This window comes from Cryptosporidium parvum, chromosome 7, assembly GCF_000165345.1.
Source record: "Cryptosporidium parvum Iowa II chromosome 7, whole genome shotgun sequence".
Classification (NCBI taxonomy): Eukaryota; Apicomplexa; class Conoidasida; order Eucoccidiorida; family Cryptosporidiidae; genus Cryptosporidium; species Cryptosporidium parvum.
In genome coordinates this window covers 901,833-929,591 of record NC_006986.1, presented here as the reverse complement: position 1 = coordinate 929,591, position 27,759 = coordinate 901,833, and the positions used below count along the sequence as shown (strand labels likewise).

At 34.3% G+C, this 27,759-nt stretch overlaps 12 protein-coding genes and 1 non-coding gene across 13 annotated transcripts; 7 read left to right on the top strand and 6 right to left on the bottom strand.

Annotated features, from left to right (window-relative positions):
* Nucleotides 1-82: 82 nt before the first annotated feature.
* On the top strand, nt 83-1,672 carry cgd7_4110 (WD40 protein (part of U3 processesome); the record flags this gene model as incomplete). The annotated part of the gene is made up of 1 exon (XM_628565.1): nt 83-1,672. The coding sequence occupies one exon, from the start codon at nt 83-85 to the stop codon at nt 1,670-1,672; it is 1,590 nt and encodes a 529-aa protein (XP_628567.1).
* Nucleotides 1,673-2,132: 460 nt separating this feature from the next.
* On the top strand, nt 2,133-4,313 carry cgd7_4100 (Ssm4 ring finger fused to a forkhead associated (FHA) domain (apicomplexan specific architecture); the record flags this gene model as incomplete). The annotated part of the gene is made up of 1 exon (XM_628564.1): nt 2,133-4,313. The coding sequence occupies one exon, from the start codon at nt 2,133-2,135 to the stop codon at nt 4,311-4,313; it is 2,181 nt and encodes a 726-aa protein (XP_628566.1).
* A 1,592-nt stretch (nt 4,314-5,905) lies between these two features.
* Nucleotides 5,906-7,981, top strand: cgd7_4090 (alpha superhelical protein, divergent TPR like repeats, possible microtubule associated protein; the record flags this gene model as incomplete). Its single annotated transcript, XM_628563.1, has 1 exon — nt 5,906-7,981. One exon carries the CDS (start codon nt 5,906-5,908, stop codon nt 7,979-7,981), a length of 2,076 nt encoding a protein of 691 aa, XP_628565.1.
* Nucleotides 7,982-8,029: 48 nt separating this feature from the next.
* On the bottom strand, nt 8,030-9,385 carry cgd7_4080 (protein disulfide isomerase, signal peptide, ER retention motif; the record flags this gene model as incomplete). Its single annotated transcript, XM_628562.1, has 1 exon — nt 8,030-9,385. A coding segment is annotated over one exon (1,356 nt), but the record flags the coding sequence as incomplete, so codon positions are not given.
* A 211-nt stretch (nt 9,386-9,596) lies between these two features.
* cgd7_4070 (arsenical pump-driving ATPase) lies at nt 9,597-10,749 on the top strand (the record flags this gene model as incomplete). The annotated part of the gene is made up of 2 exons (XM_001388365.1): nt 9,597-9,761; nt 9,814-10,749. 2 exons carry the CDS (start codon nt 9,597-9,599, stop codon nt 10,747-10,749), a joined length of 1,101 nt encoding a protein of 366 aa, XP_001388402.1.
* A 158-nt stretch (nt 10,750-10,907) lies between these two features.
* cgd7_4060 (signal recognition particle SPR72) lies at nt 10,908-12,950 on the bottom strand (the record flags this gene model as incomplete). The annotated part of the gene is made up of 1 exon (XM_628561.1): nt 10,908-12,950. The coding sequence occupies one exon, from the start codon at nt 12,948-12,950 to the stop codon at nt 10,908-10,910; it is 2,043 nt and encodes a 680-aa protein (XP_628563.1).
* A 373-nt stretch (nt 12,951-13,323) lies between these two features.
* Nucleotides 13,324-13,572, bottom strand: cgd7_4050 (ribosomal protein L38; the record flags this gene model as incomplete). The annotated part of the gene is made up of 1 exon (XM_628560.1): nt 13,324-13,572. A coding segment is annotated over one exon (249 nt), but the record flags the coding sequence as incomplete, so codon positions are not given.
* Nucleotides 13,573-14,062: 490 nt separating this feature from the next.
* On the top strand, nt 14,063-14,383 carry cgd7_4040 (hypothetical protein; the record flags this gene model as incomplete). Its single annotated transcript, XM_628559.1, has 1 exon — nt 14,063-14,383. One exon carries the CDS (start codon nt 14,063-14,065, stop codon nt 14,381-14,383), a length of 321 nt encoding a protein of 106 aa, XP_628561.1.
* Nucleotides 14,384-14,669: 286 nt separating this feature from the next.
* cgd7_4030 (hypothetical low complexity protein) lies at nt 14,670-16,430 on the top strand (the record flags this gene model as incomplete). The annotated part of the gene is made up of 1 exon (XM_628558.1): nt 14,670-16,430. The coding sequence occupies one exon, from the start codon at nt 14,670-14,672 to the stop codon at nt 16,428-16,430; it is 1,761 nt and encodes a 586-aa protein (XP_628560.1).
* Nucleotides 16,431-16,651: 221 nt separating this feature from the next.
* Nucleotides 16,652-16,722, bottom strand: cgd7_4025 (the record flags this gene model as incomplete). The annotated part of the gene is made up of 1 exon: nt 16,652-16,722. It is a non-coding gene; the product is annotated as a tRNA-Gly (tRNA).
* A 475-nt stretch (nt 16,723-17,197) lies between these two features.
* On the top strand, nt 17,198-23,011 carry cgd7_4020 (cryptopsoridial mucin, large thr stretch, signal peptide sequence; the record flags this gene model as incomplete). The annotated part of the gene is made up of 1 exon (XM_628557.1): nt 17,198-23,011. One exon carries the CDS (start codon nt 17,198-17,200, stop codon nt 23,009-23,011), a length of 5,814 nt encoding a protein of 1,937 aa, XP_628559.1.
* A 467-nt stretch (nt 23,012-23,478) lies between these two features.
* On the bottom strand, nt 23,479-26,154 carry cgd7_4010 (hypothetical protein; the record flags this gene model as incomplete). The annotated part of the gene is made up of 1 exon (XM_001388364.1): nt 23,479-26,154. The coding sequence occupies one exon, from the start codon at nt 26,152-26,154 to the stop codon at nt 23,479-23,481; it is 2,676 nt and encodes an 891-aa protein (XP_001388401.1).
* Nucleotides 26,155-26,405: 251 nt separating this feature from the next.
* On the bottom strand, nt 26,406-27,518 carry cgd7_4000 (hypothetical coiled coil protein; the record flags this gene model as incomplete). The annotated part of the gene is made up of 1 exon (XM_628556.1): nt 26,406-27,518. The coding sequence occupies one exon, from the start codon at nt 27,516-27,518 to the stop codon at nt 26,406-26,408; it is 1,113 nt and encodes a 370-aa protein (XP_628558.1).
* Nucleotides 27,519-27,759: the final 241 nt, after the last annotated feature.

Genomic DNA, 27,759 nt, shown 5'->3' with positions numbered 1-27,759 from the left:
GTGAATAAGTTTGTTGGATAGATTTGGCCATAGTTATATTTTTATGAGAATTTTACTGAATCTATCAGCTTTATAGTTTTGAATGATGGCTGAAGTTAAGGATGATTTTAAGTTTGGAAATTCCAGTAAATACAGACGACATAGTTCATTATCTAGTCTAAAAGGCCTCAAGGACAAAAAGTTGAAAAGCAAGTTAAGTTTGCAGCAAAAAATATTCCACACAGCATCAGAGAGGCTAGCCAATAGTGAGATACTTTTACCTGAAACACCAGGCTTTCTTGAGACTGAGGGTTTAGAGAAGAGTTTTTCAATAACTCAAAATGAGTTGGGTGAAAACATTAGTATAGGGGCAATAAACAAGCGTTTTTCCTTAGACTTGTCCTCCGGACCTTATTCTATAAATTATTCCAGAAATGGAAATCAATTATTAATGGGTGGGAGAAAAGGGCATATTTCAATGCTTGACATATCGAATGGAGCTCCCAATATCCTACTTGAACTGCCTTTAGAGGCTGAACAAATCAATGATGTACACTTTCTTCATGATCATACATTATTTGCTATAGCACAAAAGAAGTATATTTATATTTATGATCGTGAAGGAATAGAAATTCATTGTATACGTGATCATGTAACGTCGCCTTATAAATTGGATTTTCTTCCCTATCACTTTCTACTTTGCAGTATTGGAGAGTTTGGAGAGCTTAGATATCAGGATGTCTCCACTGGCCAAGTTGCAGCCTTACATAAAACAGGTAGGGGGCCTTGCCATATTATGAAACATAATCAATTTAATGGAGTAATACATTTAGGGCACAGCGATGGAGTTGTTTCTCTTTGGACACCAAATGTATCAACTCCAGTAATGGAAATATTTGCACAAAAAGGTGGACTTACTGCCTTGGATATAAGCAATAATAGCTTGATTACAGCAGGTAATGATAACTCTTGGAAGGTTTGGGATATACGAAAGTGCTCTGAGTATACTCCTTTATATATCTATAAGTCTTTTGGAAGCTCAGTAAGGTCCGTTTCAATTTCTGGTACTGGATTAGTAGCTTTGGGCTTTGGTAGTCACATTCAAATATGGAAAGATTTACATTCAAAGTCAAAGCAAAAAATGCCTTATATTACTCATAACCATCCTGCAGTCCGTGTTTCTGAAGTTGAATTCCAGCCTTGGAATGATGTTTTATGCATTGGGCATACTCACGGCATTGAAACTATAATTGCTCCTGGTGCTGGATATGCAAACTTTGACTCTAGAGAATGTAACATTTTCGAAACATCCAAACAGAGAAGAAACAGAGAAGTTAGGATGTTGCTAGAAAAGCTTCCTGCCTCAACCATTACACTGTATCCTGATCTTATTGGTAAGGTTAACAAAACTCCTCGTGCAGTCGAGGACTTAGAAGAAAACACACAAGGTGAGAATAAGACTAAAAAGAAAAAGAACAAAAAGCGGGGAAGGTCTAAAATAACCAACGTCCTCAAAAATAAGCAAATTGCCTATGCAAGTACGGTTAGAAGCAAGGCTAGTAAAATTGCAACTCAAGGAAGGGAAATGAAGCAAAATTCGCAAAAAGCTGGCTTCAACTCACCAACTAGAACGGCCAAAGCATCTAAGAAAACTGTTACTAGAAATGCACTAGAAAGATTTAAATCATTCTAGTAGTTTCTATTTCAAACTATACAACTAAGTAATTATATAATATATACATTTATACTAGCAGTTAGCGTAATGTAGGAAAACTTCAAATCTATATAAGTTTAAGTTTCAAAATAGTTTGTAAAGACTAATATAACTTTATAAATTACTATTTTCTTGCAACCATAAAATTAATCTAGTGTGTAAGTAAACTATTAATAGATAATTTATACTGCGACATATATGTCTGTGAAGACGAGGAACTGTGAATGGCATTTCTGCCAACTTGTGGCGCCAAACCAAGTGGGGCCTTATTGTGTGGAATAAATAATTAATAAAAATTGATTTAAAGGATCCGTTGTACTAATGTTGAAAGGGCAATTTTGATATATTATTCAGGATATAAAAACAAAGTACATAAACTTTGGATTACTCCTTTTTGATAAAGCTCATACATCAGGCTTTGAATTATTGCTTTGAAGTAATGAGGTTTGGTTCAAAAGGAAGTGGGATTTCTGTGTTGATAGAGTCAACAACATCGTCTGGAGAATCTCATGGGTTATATGATTATGAGAAAAAAACAAAGTTTAATCAGACTCTATCGATAGATAATACGCAATGTTCATATATCATTTTTATAGAAAATGAGACCGGGCAACTCATTGTCCAGCCAGAATTGGATGAAACTATGAAGCTTTGTAACAATTTGGACCAGGAATCAGATCAGAATATGAAGCATGGAATAAATAGAACAATAATAAGTAATATTCAGGACTTTGGCAAGGAGTTTGTGCCAATACTTAGGCTATATTTATTTAAGAACTCCTGGTTTGTAGAAGTTATTAAAGATATTAATAGGCAATTAAGAACATCGAGTCTTCATTGTTCTCAATATTCATCAGCATCTGGTCATGGTACAGGCGCTTGCCTCAATCCTCTCCCAAAGTCTAGTTCAAGTAAAGGAAGAAGTCAATATAAGGAAGATAATAAAGTTTGGTTAGTGGCTCCCAAGTCCTCACCTGGAATACCGCTTAACAAGGGAGATCTTCTTAAATTCGGTCGTTGTAAAATGCTGGTTCATGACATTATAAATACATCTTCACTTGCGAAGGAAGAGTCATCTAAAGCCCCTTTCTTAACGTTAATGGGGTACCAGGATTTTCAGACGAATTTTGAATCTTTTTTGCAAGCAGCTCCTTTGGTTGAAGCTGATAAAGAGCCAGAAATCCTTGCGTATTCCACAAACTACATTCTAGAGAAAGTGCTGAGCAACTATTCAAGAAATGATATCAAATTAGTTAGTGATTTCCAGGATAATTCTTTGGTTAAATGCGAAAACGATATTTCCAAGTTTATGGCTTCAAGCCCCACATCAAATAATGCAACTCGCGAGGATCTCGGCTCGCAAATCTTAAACAACCAAGACAACCAAGCGCTAAAAATTGAAGATTGTGATCCAACAGTATTAAATCCTAGTGTAAAAGCTCAAATTCAAACTAAATTTGACCGAGTAATAAATTGTGACCAAAAATCCAAAGTTAATAGATGTTGTAGGATATGTCTTTCTGATGATGCTGATGGTTTTACTGATACAAATGAGCCTCTCAATCCATTGATTTGCCCCTGTGATTGTAAAGGGTCAATGCAATTTGTCCATCTTCAATGTCTTCGAACATGGCTTGAGTCGCGTCTGGAGATCCCTTCTGAATGGTTTCTCCACACTGGAAGAGAATATAGTACTATTGAGAGCTTTATAAGTAATTCTATCCAAGTTCAGGATGGAACTGATGATCCTTCTCAGCTGCATTTTCGTGACCGAATGAGATTTAAAGTTATCAATCTTTTCAAGAAATGGACATCACGTCTTTCCAACTCCAACTGCAAGGTCAATTCACCAGCATGTCTACACTTGAAGAAGTTCGAATGCGAACTATGTAAGGTTTATTTCCCCACTCAATTGAGACTTATCGATAACTATGCTTCCAGTTCAACACTTATTCCATTATTTAGAGTTCCTCGACCTAGATTTCCATACCTGGTTCTTGTTCCTCTAGAGGGAGACTTTTCTTCAAAAATTGGTCAGATTGTGGTTTCCTTTGGTGGAACCAGTACATCAGTTTGTATTGGTAGGGGTCATAACTCTGATATTAGATTGGGAGAAATTAGTGTTAGTAGGGCTCATGCTCAATTTCAGCACTGCTATTCCGCTGGTTCTTATCAGATATGCCTTTTAGATATGAAGAGTAAGTTTGGATCTTTAGTTGAGTTCACACGCCCAATAAAACTTGGAAAAGAAAACTTATCCGTACAAATTGGTAAGACTCTCGTTTCATTTAAAACTTTCAAGTCAAGTGGGTCAACTTCCAATGCACTTCCTTTCTTCTCAGGTTGCATCGGTCGTAGAGTGACTATCAGTGATTCTCAAGAGTTTAAGATTAAAAGCCAAAAAATTTCAAAAAGTGTTAATCTCACATTTGATTCCTCATATGAGTTGGGTTGTGGGGATTCTGAATTAATTAGTTCTTTAAGAAATATTTCAAACTTAACCAACAGCCACCTTGAAGACTCCGATAATTTAGAGGGAGACATTAAACAGTCACAAAATTTCAGGAATGTTTCTAGTTGCAGAATACCTCGGAGGCACAGTTATATTTTTGAGCCTTGAATTAAATGCTATCAATTAGTTAGTGAGAATTTGCCTCGTATTTTTCTTATAATGTATGTTTTTACTTTAGTGCTTATCCATTGTTAATTGTGTGCTAGATCACTTTATTTTGAACATTTACTTTAATATCGAGTTTAATTTCCGTCATTTACCCTCAGCGCTGCAAAAAGTGGATTTGGCTGACTTAACTAGGAATATTAAATTAAGTAAAACAAAAATTTTAAATAAATAAATCGGCATATTGCTATAATTAATAAAATATGACACTGTGTTTCACTCATTTGTTTGAAATGGTTGTTTTAACATTGAATTCACTAGCCATATTGAATGACAGAAGGTTCTTAAGAAAGTGTAAGTAATCCAATTGTTCAAAATTGAAAAGTTTTGAAAATAAAAATATTTAACTATACATTTTTCTTCTACGCTTATTGGTTTTCTTTACTTTGTTTTATTCCCACAGATGGTCTTGACAAACCTATATACGGTGAAACAGCTAGAAACCAGATTACTATATTTTTATATGCAATAAGAACTTATTTAAGATGTAAGTTTTATGTGGAGAAACGACCCAATTTAAAGTAAAAAAACATTTTTAGTTCCACTCATTATTTTGAACATCCTAATCATATTTTTTGAGCTAATTTTTGGGTAGAAGATTAATAGTTAAAGCTGTTTGGATAAGGAATATTCTAAAATAATTAATGAATATGACTATTCAAGTTCAAGGAGCTTGCATTCCTCTCTTAAAGAATCAATAAATTCGTCAAAACTAAAATAGACTACTCTTCCATCTTCATAAAGTCGGCCTTGTTCATGTATACATTTTGATAATAATTTCTAATTAGGCGTTAAATAATAACTTGCACAATACTGAAAACTTACAGGCAACATTTTCGAAATCATTAGCTTTAACTTCGGGTCCGTTCCTTGAATATTATTAATCCTTTCTTCAATTAAAGCAAGCGAAACTGAATCATCTAAAGTTGTTTATTAGTTTATCTATATAAATACGCATAAGCGTCAAGCAATACAAACCTTTTGAAGCATTAGGGTCTTCAAGACTAACTCTAATTATATAAGAGAAAAGTTGATTAATATTTAGAAATTGATTGATTAGTTTCTTATTTTTTTTTAGTATGAAACTAACAATATACATACTTCATTATTGAAATTTCAATCCCATCATTTGTATTTATCACACTGATCCCCCCTAGAAAGTGAAATATTGCCTTAATGTGAGAAACTAATTCAACAGGTTCATCAATAATCATTAATGCAATCAATTGATATTTTCAATCGTTATCTTTGTGTGTAGTTTTATCACTTTATTATAACGCATGTTAACTTGACAGAGACAATAACAAATTTGTGTGGAATGGACGCCAAATTGGCGCCTAATACATGTTAAATCTGTGTATGTAATTTTTGAAATTAACTAATAAATTTAAAAATAATATATATAGATATATATTTATATATTTATATAGATAAAGAATTAGAATATTGGCTCAACATAATTTAGTATTTAATAGTTTCACAGAAGGTGCCACGAGTTAAGAGTATAAGTCCGTAAGCGCTAATAAGAGCTTGAAATGAACGAAAATGAAATGGGTGGAGATAACACTGACTTTTTACAGTTTAGATTAAGAGGAAGAGGAATATTTAGTGGTGGTCCAAACAGCCCAGATAACAAAAATTTTTTTAGTGAAATCAAAAGTGAAAATGAGATTCTAGAATCAAAAATAGATCTAGAATCACAATACTCACTTTATAAGATAATTCAAGAATTTTCACTCGAGGAATTAGCATACTTTCAGGAGTGGGATGTCATATTTTCTGACTGGGTGGAGTTTCTTCATTCAAGGAGCAATGTAGCTGACCTTACTAATTATATTTTAGGTGTTTTAGAACATTTGACACGGAAAATTGAGCAAGAATGTACATGTAATACTGAAGGCTTTGGTGAAATTATTATTGAAAAAATACTGTCAAATTTGTTGTGTAAACATTTAATAACCAGCAAATCGAATGATTCCGAAAATTCAGGAAAGATTATTTTAAATACAAATATGATATACGAGCTCATTATGCATCTGAGTGATTCATGTGTGAAGACTTATTCTGAAACGATGAAATGCATTCAAAAGATAATACATTTCTCTCAGCTCGAATTTAGTCATGGGGATTTTTCCTCCTCATTTAAGAATAATAGTTCTGGAAAATCGCGAGAATATTTAATTGATGGGTTAATTATGCAACTATGTAAATTAGTTCAACATCAAAGCTCAATAATCAGAATTGAAGTTGTTGGAATCCTAATCTATGCTATTTTGGCGGTGCCGATGTCATCAAAATATCCATATAATCCAACTAGAATCGTCCAAGCACTTGTCTGGTCAATTTACGATGATGAGGAGGAAGTAGTCTGTCGTTCTATTGATGGCTTAAGAGTTTACCTTTCAGTAGTAGGCAATGAATATTTTAATACAGTTATAAATTTGGCTGTTGATGCAATACCACAAGAAAGAAGGCAAAACTCCGTTTATAATCCCTTAAGAATGCTTCACCAAAGGATTTTGGAAAATGCTCAGCTACCAGATATAGAGGATGGTTCTATAACATTTGCAGATTTTAATCTTTCTTATAGTGATAGCTTACTAAGCAGCCAAGAGTGTAAAATTAACACGGAAACTACTAAAGCAAACAAAACTTCTGAGAACACCCACTCTGGAAATAATAGTAAGGTTTCAAAATTCAAGCAAAAGGAGGGTAAAATTGGTCAGATAGACAACACATCTATGACTAAATCTACCCTCAAGATTCAGCTAAGCGCTAAAAGAACAGAAAGTACTAATTTGGAAGATGATGTCAATATTGGAGATTTCCCAGAGGCATGCTCAATGAATAATGAGCGTCTGGAAGTTATTACAAAAACTGCCATTGATTTCTTATTGAACAACGAGCTTTACATTGAGAACTGGAGTCGTGTTGTTGAAGAAATTACTAATCTGAGAAGAATTATTATATATCACTCGCTGTTTCTAACAAAACCTAGCAATTCACGTCCTCCATCAACTAAAAACCTTATCTCACCAACTTTGATTGGGGAAAGCATTGCTAAATGGATTAGTTCACTCAGGTCTTGCGTTAGCAAGAGTGCCATGCAAGGGATAGAAGACTTATATCTGCACTGTGGATCATCCCTAGATCTCGGTAAGCTATTGGATATTTGTCTGGAAAAGATCTTGAAACGTACAAACGATAGAAACAAATTCATTGCAAACGATGCAACTAAAACCTTGATAGCAATTTGCTCAATTAAGGCAGGTGATAAATTGCTAGGCAAGTTAATTAATCATGGTTCAAAAAACAGAAGCACAATTGTTATTTATAATACTCTTAAGGCTACTGCAATTGTATTGGAAAAAATAGGGCCAAACATTGCAAAATGTGGCAATCTACTTGCATGTTTGGAATTCATTCATGGAAATATTAACGGTCCAACGCCTGATATTAGAACATACTCGAAAGTATGTATTAAGATCATCCTGAATAATGCAGATTGGAAATGCGTTACCCAGTTCCTACGTAAATCTGTTGCTCCGTTTAAGCTAGCAAATATGCACAAGGACTTTGAGAATGCAGTGCAAGGATCCAGAAAGCAATAGTCTAATATTCCAGCATATCCAAATTTATTAGTTATGTCACTAAAATTCTTATAGTTCGTCAGACTGACGATTTGATTTATTTCTATTCTCTTCAGCATTTGAATTTTCTTTCGATTTCTTTGGTTCCCAGGAACTTACTTTGGAAATCTTTGGTAGCTTGGGTAAGGGATCCACGGGGGCGCGTCCCGTGGTCAATGCAATAATAAATGAATTAAGAGATTCTACTGTGAAGCTCCCTCTATGTGTTGAAAATCTCTGTTTCTCGTTATTAATTGCAACAACTGCAGGATATCCGAATGCGAGGTTCAGCTTTTCTTCGAAATCGAACTGAGATCCCCCCTCTGACCAAAGGAACCGAATTGTCATTGCAGCTGAGGCTGAAACAACATCCTTATATATCTTTAAGTATTTTTCTCTCTCAGAATCGCTGGAGTCTGCTATGTGAGGTAGGAATGCAATTACACACAATCCCTTTGTGCATGTGTTCTCAAAAACTTCCTGGCTGATCATCTGTTTGATGCTTGCAGAGCTAGACTGGAATTTTATTGCAAATTCAAAAAGGTCATTAGCTGTTCTGGGCCCGTTGTAATTAACTGGAGTAATTTCTCTCTTTTCTCCTGCAGGGAACATTAACAAAGTGGGAAATCCTTGAATTTTATATCTATGAGCCATCATTGTGTGTTGAGTTGCATCCAGCTTGGCGATTTTGACCCTTCCATCTGCCATACTTCCAAGCTCCTCCCAATCAGGGGCAAGGCTTTTGCAATGCCCACACCAAGGTGCATAGAACTTAACGAACCAAGAATTCTCATTATCATTAATTACTAGATCGTCAAAGTTACTATCAGTAAGCTCAACAACTCTGGACTTTCTTGACTTTTTACTGGATTCCTTAGTCTTGTTTGATCCCTTATTACCCGAATTTTTACCACTTAGACGCGAGTTTGTTACATCTTTAAGTGCTGAAAGAGCAGCGTTTAAAACAGACTCGGCTCTTCTAGGTCCAGTGAAATCTTTTGGTTTCACGGAGTGCTCTGTGAATACTTTCACTGTTGGGAATCCCTGAATACCATATTCAGCCATATCACTCTGATCATCTATAGCTACAACAGGGACGATGCCTTTGAGAGCTTTTGCTGCTTTTTCATATTCTGGAGCAAACGCCTTGCAATGTCCACACCATTCTGCAAAAAATTCTACTATAACAACGGGATTTTCTTTAACTAACTTCTTAAGTTGTGAGCCATTAATAACTTTTACCTGTGAGCTACTATCATATAAGCATGTCACAAATAGAGGAGCAAAGGAAAGCGTTAAGATGAGTTTCAGAAGATTCCTCATTTGCAGTGTATTCACCTTCAATCTGATTGAAAAGCTTTCTAAAAAGTCTTCTGTGAAGAAAATCTATTTCAGTAAAAAATTTTGGTCAATACGGAGTTTCCCCTCAAATGTGAGTATTATTTTCCTTAAGACAGCAAAGCATTCATGCGCCAATAATGCCTTTAACTTTCCAGTAGAAAATGACTAATAATAAATATAAATTGAGAGGAAAGTCAATAATTCAGAATTAGAGTGTTGAAAGAATTTGTTATAATCGCTGTTCTTTCTTTAAAAAATGAGTACTGCTTACTTTGATGCAGATTGTGATCTTGAACCCTCGTTAAAATCACTATTTTCTTTAAAGACTTTAAAGTGGATTTTTGTAGGAGGAAAAGGAGGAGTTGGAAAAACCACTACATCTTGTTCCATAGCGTCTAGGTTGGCGGAGGAGAGAGAAAGCGTAAGTAATATATTTTACAATTTTAATAACCTTTGAAATAAGCAAATTTTAGGTTTTAATTCTATCAACAGATCCTGCACATAATCTAAGTGATGCATTTGTACAAAAGTTTAGTAACGCCCCTACATTGGTTAATGGTTATAAAAATTTGTATGCAATGGAACTGGATGCATCGTATCAACAGGCAGTAGAATTCAAACTAAAAGAGGAAAATAGTTTGTTTTCAAAATTCCTCCCGGATTTAATCTCTGCACTTCCTGGTATTGATGAAGCACTGGGTTTTGCTACTTTAATGCAGTCAGTTAAGTCAATGTCTTATAGTGTGATAGTATTTGACACAGCTCCAACTGGGCATACGCTTAGACTATTAAGTTTCCCCTCATTATTAGAAAAGGGTTTATCAAAGTTGTTTTCAATAAAGCAAAATATGTCAGGAGCACTTCAACTAATTAATTCTGTGAGTGGAAATGCGATAGAAGAGGAGACACTGAATTCGAAATTAGAGGATCTTAAAGCTATAACAACTTCTGTCAAGGAGACTTTCCAAGACCCATCTAAAACAACTTTTGTATGTGTTTGTATTCCTGAATTCTTGTCAGTTTATGAGACAGAAAGGCTAATCCAAGAGCTAGCCAAACAATCCATTAGTTGCTCTCATATAGTTGTAAACCAAGTAATGTTCCCTATAGATCTTCCTAGTGGAAATGATCAAGGAGAGTCAGTTCTAAAAGACTCGTCAGAGCTTTTAAAACTGGAGGATATCCCTTCAGACCATTCAAAATTGGTTGAATTTACTGAAAAAATTGTTTGTAGTTATAACAAACTACTTTCTTATTCAAAGTTATTATATTCAAAGTATTATAGTAAAAGGAACATGCAAATGAAGTATTTGGAACAGATTCGAGATTTATATAGCTACGACTTCCATGTTGCATATATTCCAACACTAAATAATGAGGTAAGTAAAATAAGAGTTTTAATAAGTTAATTTATCAATATTTTATGCTAATAGGTTAGGGGGATAGAGCTTTTGAGATACTTTGGGTCATTATTATCAGAAGTATCCAACGTTGAAAAGCTTTTGAGAATAGAAGATGATTTTCCAAAATTTAGCTAAGCTATTGGGAATTAACTATCATTATTAGATTAGCGTCTTTTCTTCTTATGAGACCTTCTAATGCCTGAACTTGAGGAAAGTGCAGCTTGTTTAGCTGTTGAGGGGACAGTGGGCTTGGCTTCAATATTACTGGTTGGAATGGCTCCTTGGTGTCCTCCTTTTCCAATTTGGCCTTTTTTCGAGCTTCTATTTTTGTTAAGTTTTTTAAATGATGATCTCTGTTCTTTCGGTAACCACCTTTCAGGATCTGGTTCCTGGCCTGGATTAAGTGGGTCAAATCCTTTTGGATATCTTGGTTTTCTCTTTTTGTGCTTAGATTTGGTTTTTATTGTCAAATTTGCATGAGACATAGATTTAGAATCGTGGCTATCCTTTTCTGAAGCTCTAGTAGGGGCCTCCATCTTTTCAAGAACCTCAGCATCTATCGAAAATACACTGCTGGGAAGCTTTTTGTCCAATTGTCTCAGATAAACCTTTGGGACTTCATTGCCACAGAGTGTAGAGGCAGAAACATATCCAGAAAGTGCAGAATCATTATTAGAGTCACCTAAATCTTCAAGTACGAAGCGGAAACATTCAGCAGCTTCGGAAGCTAAATTGGCTATCAAAAGATGTTTTCCAAGTACAGATAATAGGGAAGGAAGTCTGCTATTTGATTTACTGCTAGTAGATTTTGATATTGCATGGTTCAGAATAAACTTGAGCTTTTGTTTAATCATATCAATAGCGGAGTTGGAAAACTTCTCAATTAGAATATTATGAATCAAAATTAAAAGCTCGTTAAATAATTCTGGAGAAATTGTCCACTGTCCAAAGTTACATATATATTGATCAATATTTGAATCCAGAATTTTGAAGGCATTATTGATCATTTTTAATTTGAGCAATATCTTAAGAACCGAAATGGAAAATTCAATATTATCTTGGTTTTTGCTATATACAGAATTTATATATTGTACTGCCTTTTTAGTCTTTCCTTGTAAAAGGAATAACCCTATTTTGAATAAATCCAGTTTTAATTTGTCTACAGAAAACTTCTCTGCTTGTTTAATATATTGCTTAAATCCACTTTCATTATATAATAATAGAGCTTTATTTAGAGAGATAATAAAGTTTTGGTTAACCGTCATTTTGTGTTCAATTTGATCCTTCGAAGTAATAGAGAGACGTTTAAGACCATCAATATAACTATGAGGATTATCATTTTTTGAAAGTATAAAGTAGTTGTTATAGGCAACTACACCCAAATGGACCATTGAAGGTTCTAATTTTACTCCATCAAGTCCAAACTTTTTAAAAGAGTCTTCGTAAAGCAATTTTGCTTCTTCATTTTGGCCTATTTGTTGCATAATATAGGCTCTCATGAGAGCCAAAGAACACTCATCAGAAACATCTGGAGATTGTTGATCTTCTGAGTCATCATTTTCCAATAATGAGTTATAGAGTGACTCTGACATCTCTAAAGATGTCATTGCGTTGTCAATATCATTGTTGGATAAATATAAACAACAACGATTAAACCAGTACTCGATTGAATTTGTTAAGTAGTCAGGAATGTCGAAATCTTCAATATTTTTGTTAATATTGCGAATTGAGGAAAATACTGCTAATTGGTTAACTTGAAGCATTTCCAGTTCTACAGAGTTGTTTTCTTTAGCAATGATAGGCTCCATAATAGAATAAAGCCTTTCGCACTCCTCAAATTGACCTAATCTATACAAAATCTGGATCTTCAAATGGGTGATTGCACGGTTTTCCAATTTACTTAAAGCTTTCGTTGGATCACCAAGAGTTTCTAAAGTCTCCAAAGCATCTTTATAGTTGTTAGTTCTATATAGACAATATGACTTTTCAAAAGGTAACTCAATTTCATCTTTTTCAAGAGATTTGATAAGAAAAAGTGCCTGGTTCCACATCTTTCTCTGAATCAAGCAGTATATCTTTGTCCTCAAAACTTCGCTATCCATACATCCTATAAGCCTAATTTTGTCACAAATATGTGATGCTGCCTCGTACTGCTCAGACTTTACCAAAAGCTGTAGTTCCTGATATAAACCTTCAACCTTTTCCATGTTTAGTGCATTATCTTGGTAATTGTAAGAGTTTGGAATGACATAACAAAATGGGGAATAATCTTAATAGAGACAGCAAAGCGGCACAGGCAAAATGTTAATAATTGATTCTTTTCTTGAAAATCGACTTGTAGGTAAAGCAAAGAAGCCCAAAGTCTTGAGATCCTATGGTGAAGTAGCTTGAGAGATCAAAAAGACAACACAATCAGCCACTAATTACACATAATATTATAGAAATAGAGGGTCACGCTATAAACGAAAAGCCTTTATAGAAAAAAAAATTCAACGTGATAAAACGCCATCTCATTAATAAACTACTCTATTTGAAATAAACAGATATAGAATTTCTATTTTATGCTTAATAGAAGATAATTTACTTCTTTACCGAGCGAGAAATTGTAGTCTTCTTTAGTGTTGGAGGTAATGATGACTCCAACTTCTTTGCCTTCTCTAAATCCTTCATAACCAATGTATACAAATAACGACTGCATCTAATCTTGAACTTTGTTGTAATGTGGTTATCTTTCTTGACCTTAACAACAGTTACTGATCTGGCATCAGCACGTCTAGAAGTATTGATAAAATCTCTCAAGTCTGTAATTTGGATTGGCATATTAACTAATCAAACAAACAATCAAAACCTTCCGTAGGGTTGACAAATCTGGCTATTCTCTGACTAGTACTTCAGAAAATCTAATGTTACACTAGAAAATCCACAAATTTTACCTTTACACGATCTTCCAAATTTGGGTACCGCAATTTTCAATACCTATATTAAATAATGTCTCAATACGTCTCCAAAATTATGCGGTTAAATTAGGTAATCGGAAAAAATTGCAATAATTTGCGCGTAATTAATTCTTAAAGGTAAATAAAATATTTTCAGCTTTAAGTGTGTAATAGCTATTGGAAAATGTTGAATTTCTCAATAATCATAAAGTGAAGTGGAATTTGTTTGGATAAAATCGATTTATTAATTATTTATTTATTGTTTGATGAATTTTCGTATCTAGCGCTGATATCCTATTCAACCTATACATGCATTTGAGATCTATAAAAAAAAAAAAAAAAACATTAAACAAGATCCTCATTTTAATAATAATTATCTAAATATGAGTATTTTTGAAAATCTGATAAGAAAATCAACAGGTTTGAACAGTGAGAAGCTAGTTGGGTCAATCTGGGATGAAAAGGGAATAAGACTTCCACTTATTTCAATTTTTTTATCATTTCTTTTCCCACCGATTGGTTGCATAACTTTTTTGATAATGTCAAGAGCTCCAAAATCAAGTCCAAAGTACAAAATATCAATTATAGCCTTATATTTTGGGTCGCTCCTTTCCGTAGTTTACACGTTCTTAATAGCAATGTTTTTACTTACAACTACTGGACCTAAAAGAGCTTCTTATGTACATACTGGAGCCGCATACTAGATTATTTGATAAGTAGAATGAACATTATTTTAGGAGGTTCAGTATTCTTTAGGAGTATAAGGTATTTTAGTTTTATATAAATTATATTTTATTTTCGAATATTTTTTGTAATTATTAATTAGAAAAATGACAATAGACAAGACGGGCACGGGAAGCTAGCATGTGTGTTTCTTCAAAATATGATTGTAAATAGATGATGAAAGATAAATGGGCAGAATACCACTTTAAAAAAATATGATATAAGTCTTTTAAATAAGTGCCTAAAGGGAGATTATATTACTAAAAAATGTCAGAAGGTATTAAAGCAGGGCTAAAGCCAGCACCTTTAATTACAAAAAATGCGATGATTGGAAAGTCACCAAAGGATTTACCAGGACTTAAAAAATTGCCAGGAACAAATTTAGTGAAGATTAGTTCAAAACCAGGTGAGCCAGCACAATTGAAACCTCCTCCAGGATTGAAAGTTCAGGTAGCAAAGACAGGGGATGTTGAATCAAAGTCACAGGTTTCTACAAAGCTGACAAGCATAAAACCCGATGTTGTGAAGAAGGTTGGCATTGATGCTCCTAAGATAGGTTTAGCTAATAAGGATGGATCACCTACTAAACTGGGACCTCCAAAGATTGTAGCAAAAAAGATAGAACAACCAAAAAGCACTGCTCCACCTGAAAAAGCAATCCCAACAAAATCAGTAAATAATATATCAACACCACCAAAAAGTGAGGTAAAGATGGGCCCAACTACTAAGTTTCAAGCTCCAGTTTCAGGTTCATCTTCACCACCTGAATTGAAGACAGAACAAAGGTTGGAATGCCAGAGCAAAGAACCCTCTTTGCAGAAAATTTCCGAATCAAAAGCAAACTTGACTCCTTCCAAGGAGCAGAATCAGAAACCTAATTTGGCTATAAACAAGTCACAAAATCCTGCTCCATCAAATTCGAATGTTCCTGCAAGCAAAGAAACAAGTCAGCTAAAAAGTTCAATTAATTCTGCAAATACAAATTCGGGAAATATTCCAACTAATAACTTTCAGAATGGGATGTTTCCTCAGTTGGGAGTTGGTTTTAATGGGATTCCTGATATGTTTAATAGATCTGGGTCTCCAAGTTTTCAAGGTTTGGATCCTGCAATGTGGCAAATGGTTACAACTATAGCAGCAATTTGTAGTACTGCATGCCAGAATGGTGGTAGAAGTAGTAGACATTGCTGTAGAAAACATCATTCTAGAAAGCATAAAAAAGAAGCAGAATTAAAAGATACTAATAGCAATAGCAGTAACAAGGAATCGAGCGACCTTAGTGAAGCTCAAATAGACCAAACTCCCAAAGAAAGTTCCAACGACAAGAACAAAAAATCAGGCGAAAGGAAGTCAAACCAAAATGATAATACTGTTAGTGGAACTAAGTGGCATGGAATAGAAAAAAAAATTGCTACAATTAGAGGATTGAGAGACCTAGAAAGCACTGATTCGAACCTTGATGATGACGATGAATTAGCTGCATCTAATACATTGCCACAAGGAATAGGACATCCAAGATACTCTGATATGGTCGAATTTCCGAGCGAAATTTCAGCATTTAATGGTAATTCAAGGAATAGAAGATATTTAGCAAAACAGGGAGTCTGTAATGGAGCAAAGTTTTCAAAGAGCCCATTTGTAGGTGGACTTTCTGCAGCAAGGAGAAGACCATATAGTAGTCTCACCGAAATGGCTGCCTATTTTTCTAACATTGAGCCTCAAGACCAAAATGACGTTATTGTTATGCTTCTAGCATGCAGAAAGCTTGAAAAACAAATAGAGGAGCAACAGACTGTAATGCAACTTTTAGAACATGACCTAAAAGAAGCGCAGTCTTTATTGAGGTTTCCCCCAGAATGGAGGTCTCTTAATAATGAAGAAGTATTGGGACATTCTCCACTTCCTACTGGACAAATTCCATCAACCAACGATCCTCCATACGTCTCAAACCATCCCAATATTGAACCACCTTGGGTTAACAAAAGACCTAAGGATGGACTACCTTCAAGGGCACCTACAAAATTATAGATTATCAAGCTTTTCATAGTAGGTTCGAAAAAACATATACTTTAGTTCAATTTAATAGTTAATCTCTTGCATTTCGTAATTAAACATAATATCTATTCTCTTAGAGAGATACAATTATTCATATTATTTATTTTATTTCTATTAAACTCTATCGAACACAAAAATATAAGACATGTAAGAACCGCAACACTTAGATCTATACCACATCCCCCCCCAAAAACTGCACTAGCCGGTAATCGAAACCGGGCCGACGCAATGGGAACGCGTCATCCTACCACTAGACTACTAGTGCTAACTGTCTCTCACCTGTCTAAATTAATTAATTAATTAATTAAGGCGGCAAAAGCCAATCACGCAATAATAACGTTTTTGCCATTTCCCGCCTAAATGTGTGAGGTGCATGTATTTGGATTTCTTATGTAAAAAATGACGTATCTTTCAAGTCTAGCCCGTATTGCACCCTAATACATGCAAAGGATAATTATACGTTGCTGTACGCGAGTGTATACTCTGTGAATAAAAAGTACATACATTAGAAAATCCTGGATAGAACAGAGAAGCATATTGTGCATTTTGAATGCACTTGTGATAACTCTTGTTGGCAAGTAGTTTTTTTGTAATATATTAACGCTACATCATAAGTTTCAGCTTAGGAAGTTCTTTTGCACAGGGTTTGAGCTAGCCTACTCTAGTGATAAACAAAGGGTGGCTTGCTATTGACAATTATCAGAGCCAAAAATTATAAATTCTAGGTGAAGTCAAAAATCATGGTGAACATTAAAGTGAGCTCATCGGCAATAGCCCTTGTGGCTGTTATTATGAACCCACTTTTTTCACTTGCATTTAAATCGAGTAACCGATTAGAGATGAGAATTGAATCATCTGGTGCAGTTTCAAATGAAAAATTTGTAATCCCATCTCTCCCTTCAGATTTAGACCCAACAACTTTCTTGCTTATTGATTCTACTGGCAAGAAATTCAGTCCATATACTGGTAAACATGCTGATGCATCAACAACATCTAGTGCTTACAGTGCACCATTTGAGTTGGATGTTAGCGGAGTTCCAATCGAACCAAATACAAGAAGAATGGTTGACCCAGTTTCTTTAATGCTTTTTGATAATAGCACTGGCGTAATGTACGATCCAAACACGAATTCTATTTTGGAAGGTTCAATTGCAGGTATTAGAAGCGAATCTTGCATTGTATCTGAACTGAACTTTACATCTACTACTGGATTTACAACGGACACATCAATGAATTGGCCGGTAAGTATCACAAGTGGTGAACTGAAGGATCCAAACAAACAAGCTACTATTTCTGGTTCAAGATCTTGTGGATGGAAACAAGGTTATAGCATTGATTCATCCACCGGGTTTAGAGTTGATTCTATCACTGGTCTCCCAACTGATCCATACTCTAATTGTCCATTCAACCCTGTCACTGGAAATTTAGTCAGTAGGTCCACTGGTAAAACTATTCCAAACACTTATGCAGGTGTTTATCGTTCTAATGAGACTAAGACCACTGAGCCTAGTGCAAACACCAACTTCTTGTTGGTAGATCCTAAGATTAATGCTCCTTGTAATTCTGAGAACTCTTTTGAACAAGGTCAAATATTTGATATGGGCAGTAAGGTATACATTCCATACACTAAATGTGTTGGAGTGAAACACACAACAACAACAACAACAACTACTACTACTACTACTACGACAACAACAACAACAACGACAACAACAACAACTACTACAACTACTACCACTACTACTACGACAACAACAACTACTACTACGACAACAACAACAACAACAACTACTACTACTACAACCACAACAACTACAACCACGACAACTACAACCACAACCACAACTACCAAGAAACCAACAACAACAACAACAACAACAACTACTACTACTACCACAACAACAACAACAACAACTACTACTACTACTACTACTACTACTACTACTACTACTACTACCACAACCACAACCACAACCACAACCACAACCACAACCACAACAACAACAACAACAACTACTACAACAACAACAACAACAACAACAACAACAACAACAACAACTACAACTACGACTACTACAACTACTACAACTACAACAACAACAACAACAACAACAACAACAACAACAACAACAACAACAACAACAACCACGACGACTACTACTACTACTACTACTACTACTACTACTACTACTACTACAACCACAACAACTACAACCACAACTACAACCACAACAACTACAACCACAACAACAACAACCACAACAACTACAACGACAACTACAACCACAACAACTACAACCACAACAACCACAACCACAACCACAAGTACCAAGAAACCAACAACAACAACTACAACAACAACAACAACAACAACAACTACTACTACAACCACGACAACAACAACAACCACGACAACCACAACCACAACTACAACTACCAAGAAACCAACAACTACTACTACTACTACCACAACAACAACAACTACTACTACTACCACAACAACAACAACTACTACTACTACTACAACCACAACCACAACCACAACCACAACCACAACTACCAAGAAACCAACAACAACAACAACAACTACTACTACTACTACAACCAAGAAACCAACAACAACTACCACTGCCACAACAACAACTACTACTTCTGAAACTGAGAGTGTAATTAAACCTGATGAATGGTGTTGGTTGGAAAAGAATGGCGAATGTGAGGCAAAAGGAGCAACTTATGTTGGTGTTATCGGAAAAGATGGACGTATTGAAAATGGAATGGCATTTACAATGATTCCAAATGATGACACGCATGTCCGCTTCAGATTTAAGGTTAAAGATGTAGGGAACACTATTTCAGTAAGATGCAGAAAAGGTGCAGGTAAACTCGAGTTCCCAGATAGAAGTTTGGATTTCACAATTCCTCCAGTAGCTGGCCATAACAGCTGTTCAATAATAGTTGGTGTGAGCGGCGATGGAAAAATTCACGTAAGCCCATACGGTTCTAAGGATGTCTCTCTAATAAGTGCTCCAATACAACCTTCTGAGTTATTCAATGAAGTTTATTGCGACACTTGTACTGCGAAGTATGGTGCAATTCACTCTGGATATCAAACTTCAGCTGATTTCGTAACAACGACTACCGCAAAACCAACAACTACTACAACTGGAGCCCCAGGACAACCAACAACTACTACAACTGGAAGTCCAAGCAAACCAACTACTACTACCACTACTAAGGCAACAACAACCACAACAACTCTTAATCCAATCATTACAACAACAACTCAAAAACCAACAACAACAACAACAACAAAGGTTCCAGGTAAGCCACCAATAGCCACAACAACAACAACATTAAAGCCAATAGTTACAACAACAACAACAAAAGCAACAACAACAACAACAACAACAGTGCCAACGACAACTACTACTACCAAGAGAGACGAAATGACAACAACAACGACACCATTACCTGATATCGGTGACATTGAAATTACACCAATCCCAATTGAAAAGATGTTGGATAAGTACACAAGAATGATTTATGACTATAACAGTGGTTTATTATTAGACTCTAATGATGAACCAATTCCAGGTTCTCAAGCAGGACAAATAGCTGATACAAGCAATTTATTCCCAGTTCAAACTCACAAGAGTACTGGTTTACCAATTGATCCAATGGTTGGTCTTCCATTTGATCCAAAATCAGGTAATTTAGTACATCCATATACCAATCAAACAATGTCTGGTTTATCGGTATCATATCTTGCTGCTAAGAATTTGACAGTTGATACTGATGAAACCTACGGTTTACCAATTGATACACTCACTGGTTACCCATTGGATCCAGTCAGTTTGATTCCGTTCAATCCAGAAACTGGTGAATTGTTTGATCCAATATCAGATGAGATAATGAATGGAACAATTGCAGGTATTGTTTCAGGAATTTCTGCAAGTGAGTCATTATTATCTCAGAAATCAGCTCCAATCGACCCAGCAACAAATATGGTTGTTGGAGAATTTGGTGGATTGTTGAACCCAGCAACAGGAGTGATGATTCCAGGTTCTTTAGGTCCATCAGAGCAAACTCCATTCTCCCCTGAGATTGAAGATGGTGGTATTATTCCTCCAGAAGTAGCAGCAGCAAATGCTGATAAATTCAAGTTATCTATTCCTCCAAGCGTACCAGAATCAATTCCAGAAAAGGATCAGAAGATTGATTCTATTTCTGAATTGATGTATGATATTGAGTCAGGTAGACTTATTGGTCAAGTATCAAAGAGACCAATCCCAGGTTCAATTGCTGGTGACTTGAACCCAATAATGAAGACACCAACACAAACTGACAGTGTAACTGGTAAACCAATCGATCCAACCACAGGTCTGCCTTTCAATCCACCAACTGGTCATTTGATTAACCCAACAAATAATAATACCATGGATTCTTCATTTGCTGGTGCATACAAATATGCAGTTTCAAATGGTATTAAGACTGATAATGTTTATGGTTTACCAGTTGATGAAATAACAGGTTTACCAAAGGATCCAGTCTCAGATATTCCATTTAACTCAACTACAGGTGAATTAGTTGATCCATCAACAGGAAAGCCAATTAACAATTCTACTGCTGGTATTGTTAGTGGAAAACCTGGCTTACCACCTATTGAAGATGAAAATGGTAATTTGTTTGATCCATCAACTAACTTGCCAATAGATGGTAATAACCAATTAGTTAACCCAGAAACCAACAGCACTGTCTCAGGATCAACTTCAGGTACTACAAAACCAAAACCAGGAATTCCAGTCAATGGTGGAGGTGTTGTACCTGATGAAGAAGCTAAAGATCAAGCCGATAAGGGTAAGGATGGATTAATTGTTCCACCAACTAATTCTATCAATAAAGATCCAGTAACAAATACTCAGTACAGTAATACTACTGGTAACATTATTAACCCAGAAACAGGAAAAGTTATTCCAGGTTCACTTCCAGGCTCTCTCAACTATCCATCATTCAATACTCCACAACAAACTGATGAGATTACAGGAAAGCCAGTTGATACTGTTACTGGTTTGCCATATGATCCATCTACAGGTGAAATTATCGATCCTGCAACTAAATTACCAATTCCAGGATCAGTTGCAGGTGATGAAATCCTCACTGAAGTATTGAACATTACAACAGATGAAGTAACAGGTTTGCCAATTGATCTTGAAACTGGTCTTCCAAGAGATCCAGTATCAGGACTCCCACAACTTCCAAATGGTACCTTGGTTGATCCATCAAATAAAAAACCAATTCCAGGTTCACATTCCGGATTTATTAATGGTACATCTGGAGAACAATCACATGAGAAAGATCCAAGTACTGGTAAGCCACTTGATCCAAATACAGGTTTGCCATTCGATGAAGATTCTGGTAGTTTAATTAACCCAGAGACTGGAGATAAACTTCAAGGATCACATTCTGGTACATTTATGCCAGTACCAGGTAAACCACAAGGTGAAAATGGAGGTATCATGACACCTGAGCAGATATTGGAAGCATTAAATAAATTGCCAACAAGTAATGAAGTAAATATTTCACCAAGACCAAGTTCAGATGCTGTTCCAGATAGACCAACAAATACTTGGTGGAATAAGATTTCTGGTCAAACCTACCAGGTTGATGGAAAGAAGACTATTCCAGGTTCTGCAGCTTCAGTAATTCACACTGCTCTTGGAACACCAACTCAAACTGATCCAACAACAGGACTTCCATCTGATCCATCAACAGGTTTACCATTCATTCCAGGATTTAACGTGCTTGTAGATCCTCAGACTGGAGAGCAAATCAAGGGTTCTGTTCCTTATGTTTCATTGTACGTTAAGGAAAAGAATATTGTAACAGAAGCTGCTTATGGTCTACCAGTTGATCCAAAGACTGGTTTCCCAATTGATCCAATTAGTTACCTCCCGTTTGCTAAGAATGGCGAACTAATTGATCCTATCTCTGGTAAATATTTCAGTGGTTCAATTGCTGGATTCATTTCTGGTAAAGCTGGTTCACAATCTAAATCATCTGATGAATCAGGTAATCCAATTGATCCATCAACAAATATGCCTTACGATCCAAAAACAGGCAAATTAATTGATCCAGAATCTGGCATTGCTATTGATAATTCTGTTTCAGGTGTGTTTGCAACTGTACCTGGTACTGCTGCACCGAAAAAGGGTGGTGTCATTCCGGAGTCAGTTGCAGCTGAGGCAGCAAAGAAATACTTTGCAGCCAATGTTGAGGGAGAGGGAGAAGGAGAAGAAGTTCCACCACCGCCAGAATCATCTAGTAACATTGCAATCCAAGCTGCTGGTGGTGCTTCTGCTGCTGTAGGTCTCGTAGCTGCTGGTGTTGGTGCATGGTATGCAAGCAGAAACAGACAGGAAGGAGAAGATGATGATGACTATGCAGATGGATTTGAAGCAGAATATGAAGAAGAAGAGGAAGAAGAGGGTGATGAAGCAGCAAATGAAACTGTTGTTACAATTGAGCGTGATTCATCATTCTGGAACGAATCTTAAACGTAGAAAAGATTTTTCCAATTCAAAAAAATTTCGAATATGAAAATTAATGATTTCCTAATATCAAATATTACTACATTTCTACATTTCCTATTGAAATATACGATTTACTAACATATTGCTAATTAATAAATGATTAATAATGACAAAATTCAACGATAATGATGAATCTATCAAAGCGTTTCAAATGGAGAAAAGAATGATTTCTCTCAATTAGTCCGAAAACATATAATATTCGTTATTATATAAATATGGCTATTTTGAATATTAGGATAGTTAGTTAGAAATAGGATTTGTATATTGCTGCTAATAATGTAATGCTAATTGAAAAAGAGATTGTATTTTTGAATGTTATTTATTCTCATTTTGATTAAATTCATATATTTATATATACTAAAGTATCTCTGTTGTAACAGAGTTTTTTATTTATTCTAATGATAACTCATTTTTTTTTTTCTATGAATTTCCTAATTTTTATTGTTTTCTACTAGTATATTTATATCATCTTTTCTCATTTTAATACATTTTTCTAGAATATTAACTTTCTTTTTCAGTAAATTGTTCTTTTCTTGCAAATCTTTAATTTTTTCTGTAAAAATTTGAAATATATCATCAATAATAATACTAACCTCGGAATTTAGTTGGCTAGATTCAGAATTTTTTAAATCAGATTTATTTTCTTTTAAAATTTCCAGTCTGCCCAAAAGATATTCCTTTATATTATTAATTTCATTATTTTCTTGCTGAGAATTTTGACCAGCTGTATTTGATAATTCCATAGTACTAGCTTTGTTTGATAACACCTCATTTTCAGCTTTAATTTCTTTCAAACTTTTCTCTAGTTCATCTATGTACTCGTATAATTCATTTACAGACACACCTTTATCCGTTTTGTTTAATTCCAATTCTTTCTTTAGTTCGTATAATTCTAGCTCTGATTTGGATAATTGGTTAACTGTTAGAGTATGATTTTGATCGACTTCATTATATTTATCTGTTAACTTTTCATGATCTTGTTCCAATTTATTGTATTTAGAGCTCAGTTCAGCTACAAGAATCTCTAAATTTGCACTCTTATTATTAAGTTCCTGATAAAGATTCTCAATATATGTCTTTTCTTTTGAAAGACGATCTCTTTCAATGACCAATTGTGTATTTAACAAATCCTTTTTGATATTTTTGTTACAAATTTCATTTTGAAGTTGTAGCTTGACAGATTCGTAGTCTTCTTTAAGCTTGGCCTTTTCCTCTTTCTCAACAAATAGCTCCTTTTGTAATTGCTCAACAACTGATTTTAGTGGAAATTTCTCATCGCTTTTCTCTTTTAATTGAATATATAGAGCCTTCACATCATTCAAATATCTCTTCTTTGTTTCCTTTAGGAGATCCAAAATTTTTCTATTTTCACTTTCTAAGTTGAAAATTCGAGTCTCGTATTCTTGTAATTTTTTTTTATTAAGGTTTAGATTAGAAGCATTTGAACGCATTGAATTGCTGGTATTACTTTCAAGTTTATTACTAAGAAAGTTGGAAGATAATTTCGAATCAAACTTTTCTAAATTTGCAAGCTTGAAGGCCTTAATCTTTCCTTCGCCTTTACGCAAAAACGTATGTTTTTGAGGTTTTTTAGTAATTATTGAAGAAATAGTTGGTCTCTGATAGGATGGTTGGTCATCGTTAATTTTTGCGTCCTCAAGAGTAGTACATCCACTTAATTCATTACGGATATGATCTCCATCCTGGTCGCTTGCTTCAAAAGTTGTGTTACTGGGGAATATGCTATTAGATACTTCAGAAGAGCCTAATGTTTTCACATAGTTTGACTCTATACATTTTGGATTAACCTCCTCCTTTCTATTAGAATCAATTAAGTTTCCAGCAAAAGTTTTGTTTTCATTAGAAGTCTCAGTTAGGTTCTCAATGTTTTTCTCACTGTTAATTTCCACTATTCCATTTCTTGTCTCACTAGTTGCATTACTGGATTCTCCTGTATTGCTTATTGGACTATTATCACAAATATTTTGCAAAATATTTATTATTAGACATCTTCCATTTGCATTTGCGAAGAGTAACTTTGTATCGCCTTTGGGACGAATTATGATGTCATTCATCTCGCCATAGATCATATTTCTATCTCTGAACCAAATAGTATCATCTAAAAATACTGCACATAAATGATTTAATAGCCAGTGAAAGGATTTGAAAAGATTATGTTGATCCGAATATTTAACTAATGAAATAGTTTTCTCATCAAAGTTATAGATAAATATGTGTGAGAAATAATTAGAAGTGGTCGATTCATGAGATTGGGGAACTTCGCAATTAAAAATAACTCCCAATGCAGCAAAATTATTCATGACTGAAGTGGTAACAATCTTTAAATTACAATTTTCATTACTGCAAGTATGACTTTGAGATACTGAATCAATGTCAATTTTTTTAATAAAACCCTCATTTAAATTAGAGTCAAAACCACATTCATTGTTTAGAAACCAGTAGTAAAGATTGTTGTTTTCACATAAACATAAGGAAATATTTGTCCCTGCCTGTATTTCGATGATTTTTTCTGGAATATTTATCCTAGTAGTTTCAAGTTTTGAATCAATAGTCTCTTTAAACTCAGAGTACTCAGGTAATTTCACGAAATAAAGGTCATTGTTCGAAAGCAATACCAAAACATGGTTTGAACCGCTATTTATTTTTTTAATGGGGAACTCCCAATTAGAAAGAGTTTTTGGGTTTGCTAACGTTTTTTGATTTAACTCGTTGGATTTAATACTTTCGTGACTGAAAATCCAAATATAGAGACTATTGCTTTCAGTTGCACATGAAATATGATTGTAACCACACGATAAATTGTGAACATATTCCTCAACAGATGTTACTGCAATAGGGTTAATTTTAATTTCACTTCTTCCACTAATAGTTCCTGGCCATGGCCAACAATATAAATATCCTTGGTCAGTAATAAATCCAGCAAAAGTTTCGCTGGAAGAAAGGTCAACGATATTTACATTACAAATAAACGCTAATGGCTGAGGCGACGTATTTACTGTATTGTCAGAATTTTTTAAAAAATTCTCATGCCAAACATAGAATGCTTTATTATATAAAGCTTTAGTAGATTCAGTATTCGTCTTCATGTCATAGAATAATCATCATATTACTACTACAAGTTATTATATACTTGAACCAGTGTTCACACTTAAAATTAAAATTTCTTATGTCTTAAAATAAATGCATGTGGCTATTAAATTCCCGCCAATAATAAAAAGATTGCATTCATACAATTATAAAAATATTCTATAAATAGAAAGACAAGTGAGAAAGAAAAAATATTATATTATAATATAGAAGGAAATAGATTTATTGTGACTAGGCCCACAAAGTTATCCTAAATTATAGTATTAACTTCATTTTTTATATCTTGTAGAATTGGGCTTGTAATACTTTCTGATTTTTCAAGCAATTCTATCATATTTTTTATTTTAGACAATTTCTTTTTATGTATTTCATTTGACCTTTTTAACTTAAATTCAAGAATCTGTATTTGATCGCATAGACTAATATTAACTTGTTTAACATTTTCATTTCTTAATTCGTTATCACAAAAATTATTATCTATATAGAAGTTATTATTTGATGATAGAGCAGTTAGTAATTGGATAAGTTGTTGCCTTTCTTCTTTGAGGTACTCTATTTCAGTATTTATCTCTTTACTGGGAGTAAGATTATCTATGGAAGATTTAAGTTTTTTGATTTCATTTATGTCAACTTGGTCTTCAATAGTAAATAATGAAGCATATTCTTTCAATTTTGTAATAGAATCAAGCAAATTATCTAATTTTTCAAAGATTTTATCGTTATAATTTCCAAGCTTTAGCCGACTTGCAATTGAATTAACTTGGTGGCTTTTCTTAGTTCTTAATTGATTCACTAAGTTTTCCAAATTTGAATTTATAGTTTTCAGTTCATTTTGCTTTGCAATGCTGAGCTCATAGTTTTTTCCTAAATTTAATTCTTTTATTTTTGCCTCATTAAGTTGAAGTTTCATTTGCTGCAGTTCATCATGCTTTTGGTAAATTATTTTGTAAAGTTGTTCCTTACTCAAGTTAATATAAGGTTCTGTTTTTAGTTCAAAATTTGAAAAATTATTTTCGATGGAAATATCTGAATATATATTATTTTTAACTCGTATATTATTGGAGCTTTCGTCCTTAATATTAGAGTCTAAGTTATGAGAATGATGAGTGGTAATTAGTTTTAATTTGGTACTATTTTCATTGAGCTCTTCACCACTAACTTTAGAATTTGATTTGTCAATATTCAGTTGCACTTTAAAAGAGTCAAATTCTAATAGATTTGAGTTATTTTCATCCCTTACATTAATAAAGGATTCATTTGATGAATTAGGATAGGCAAATGATGAACCGGATATAATTTCACTGGATGCAGCTCTTGAGTTTTGGTTAGTACCTATGCAATTTCTAGGACTTAATGGATACATAACGCATTACTAAATTGCAATTTGTTTCAGTTCTCCTGTATTAAAATTTAAATTAAGATATTAGTGGAAAAGCTTAATAATATTGGTGGCTACTATTAGGTGTGTCGACATAAGACCCATCACAATTTACGTATGGTCTAAAATGCATTTTTACTATTGCATTCATTTTTCAAATGTGGGGAATACTACAAAAGAGCGAAAGGTTGTTACCTAGATATTTCAAAAGAACTTAAGTAGTTGC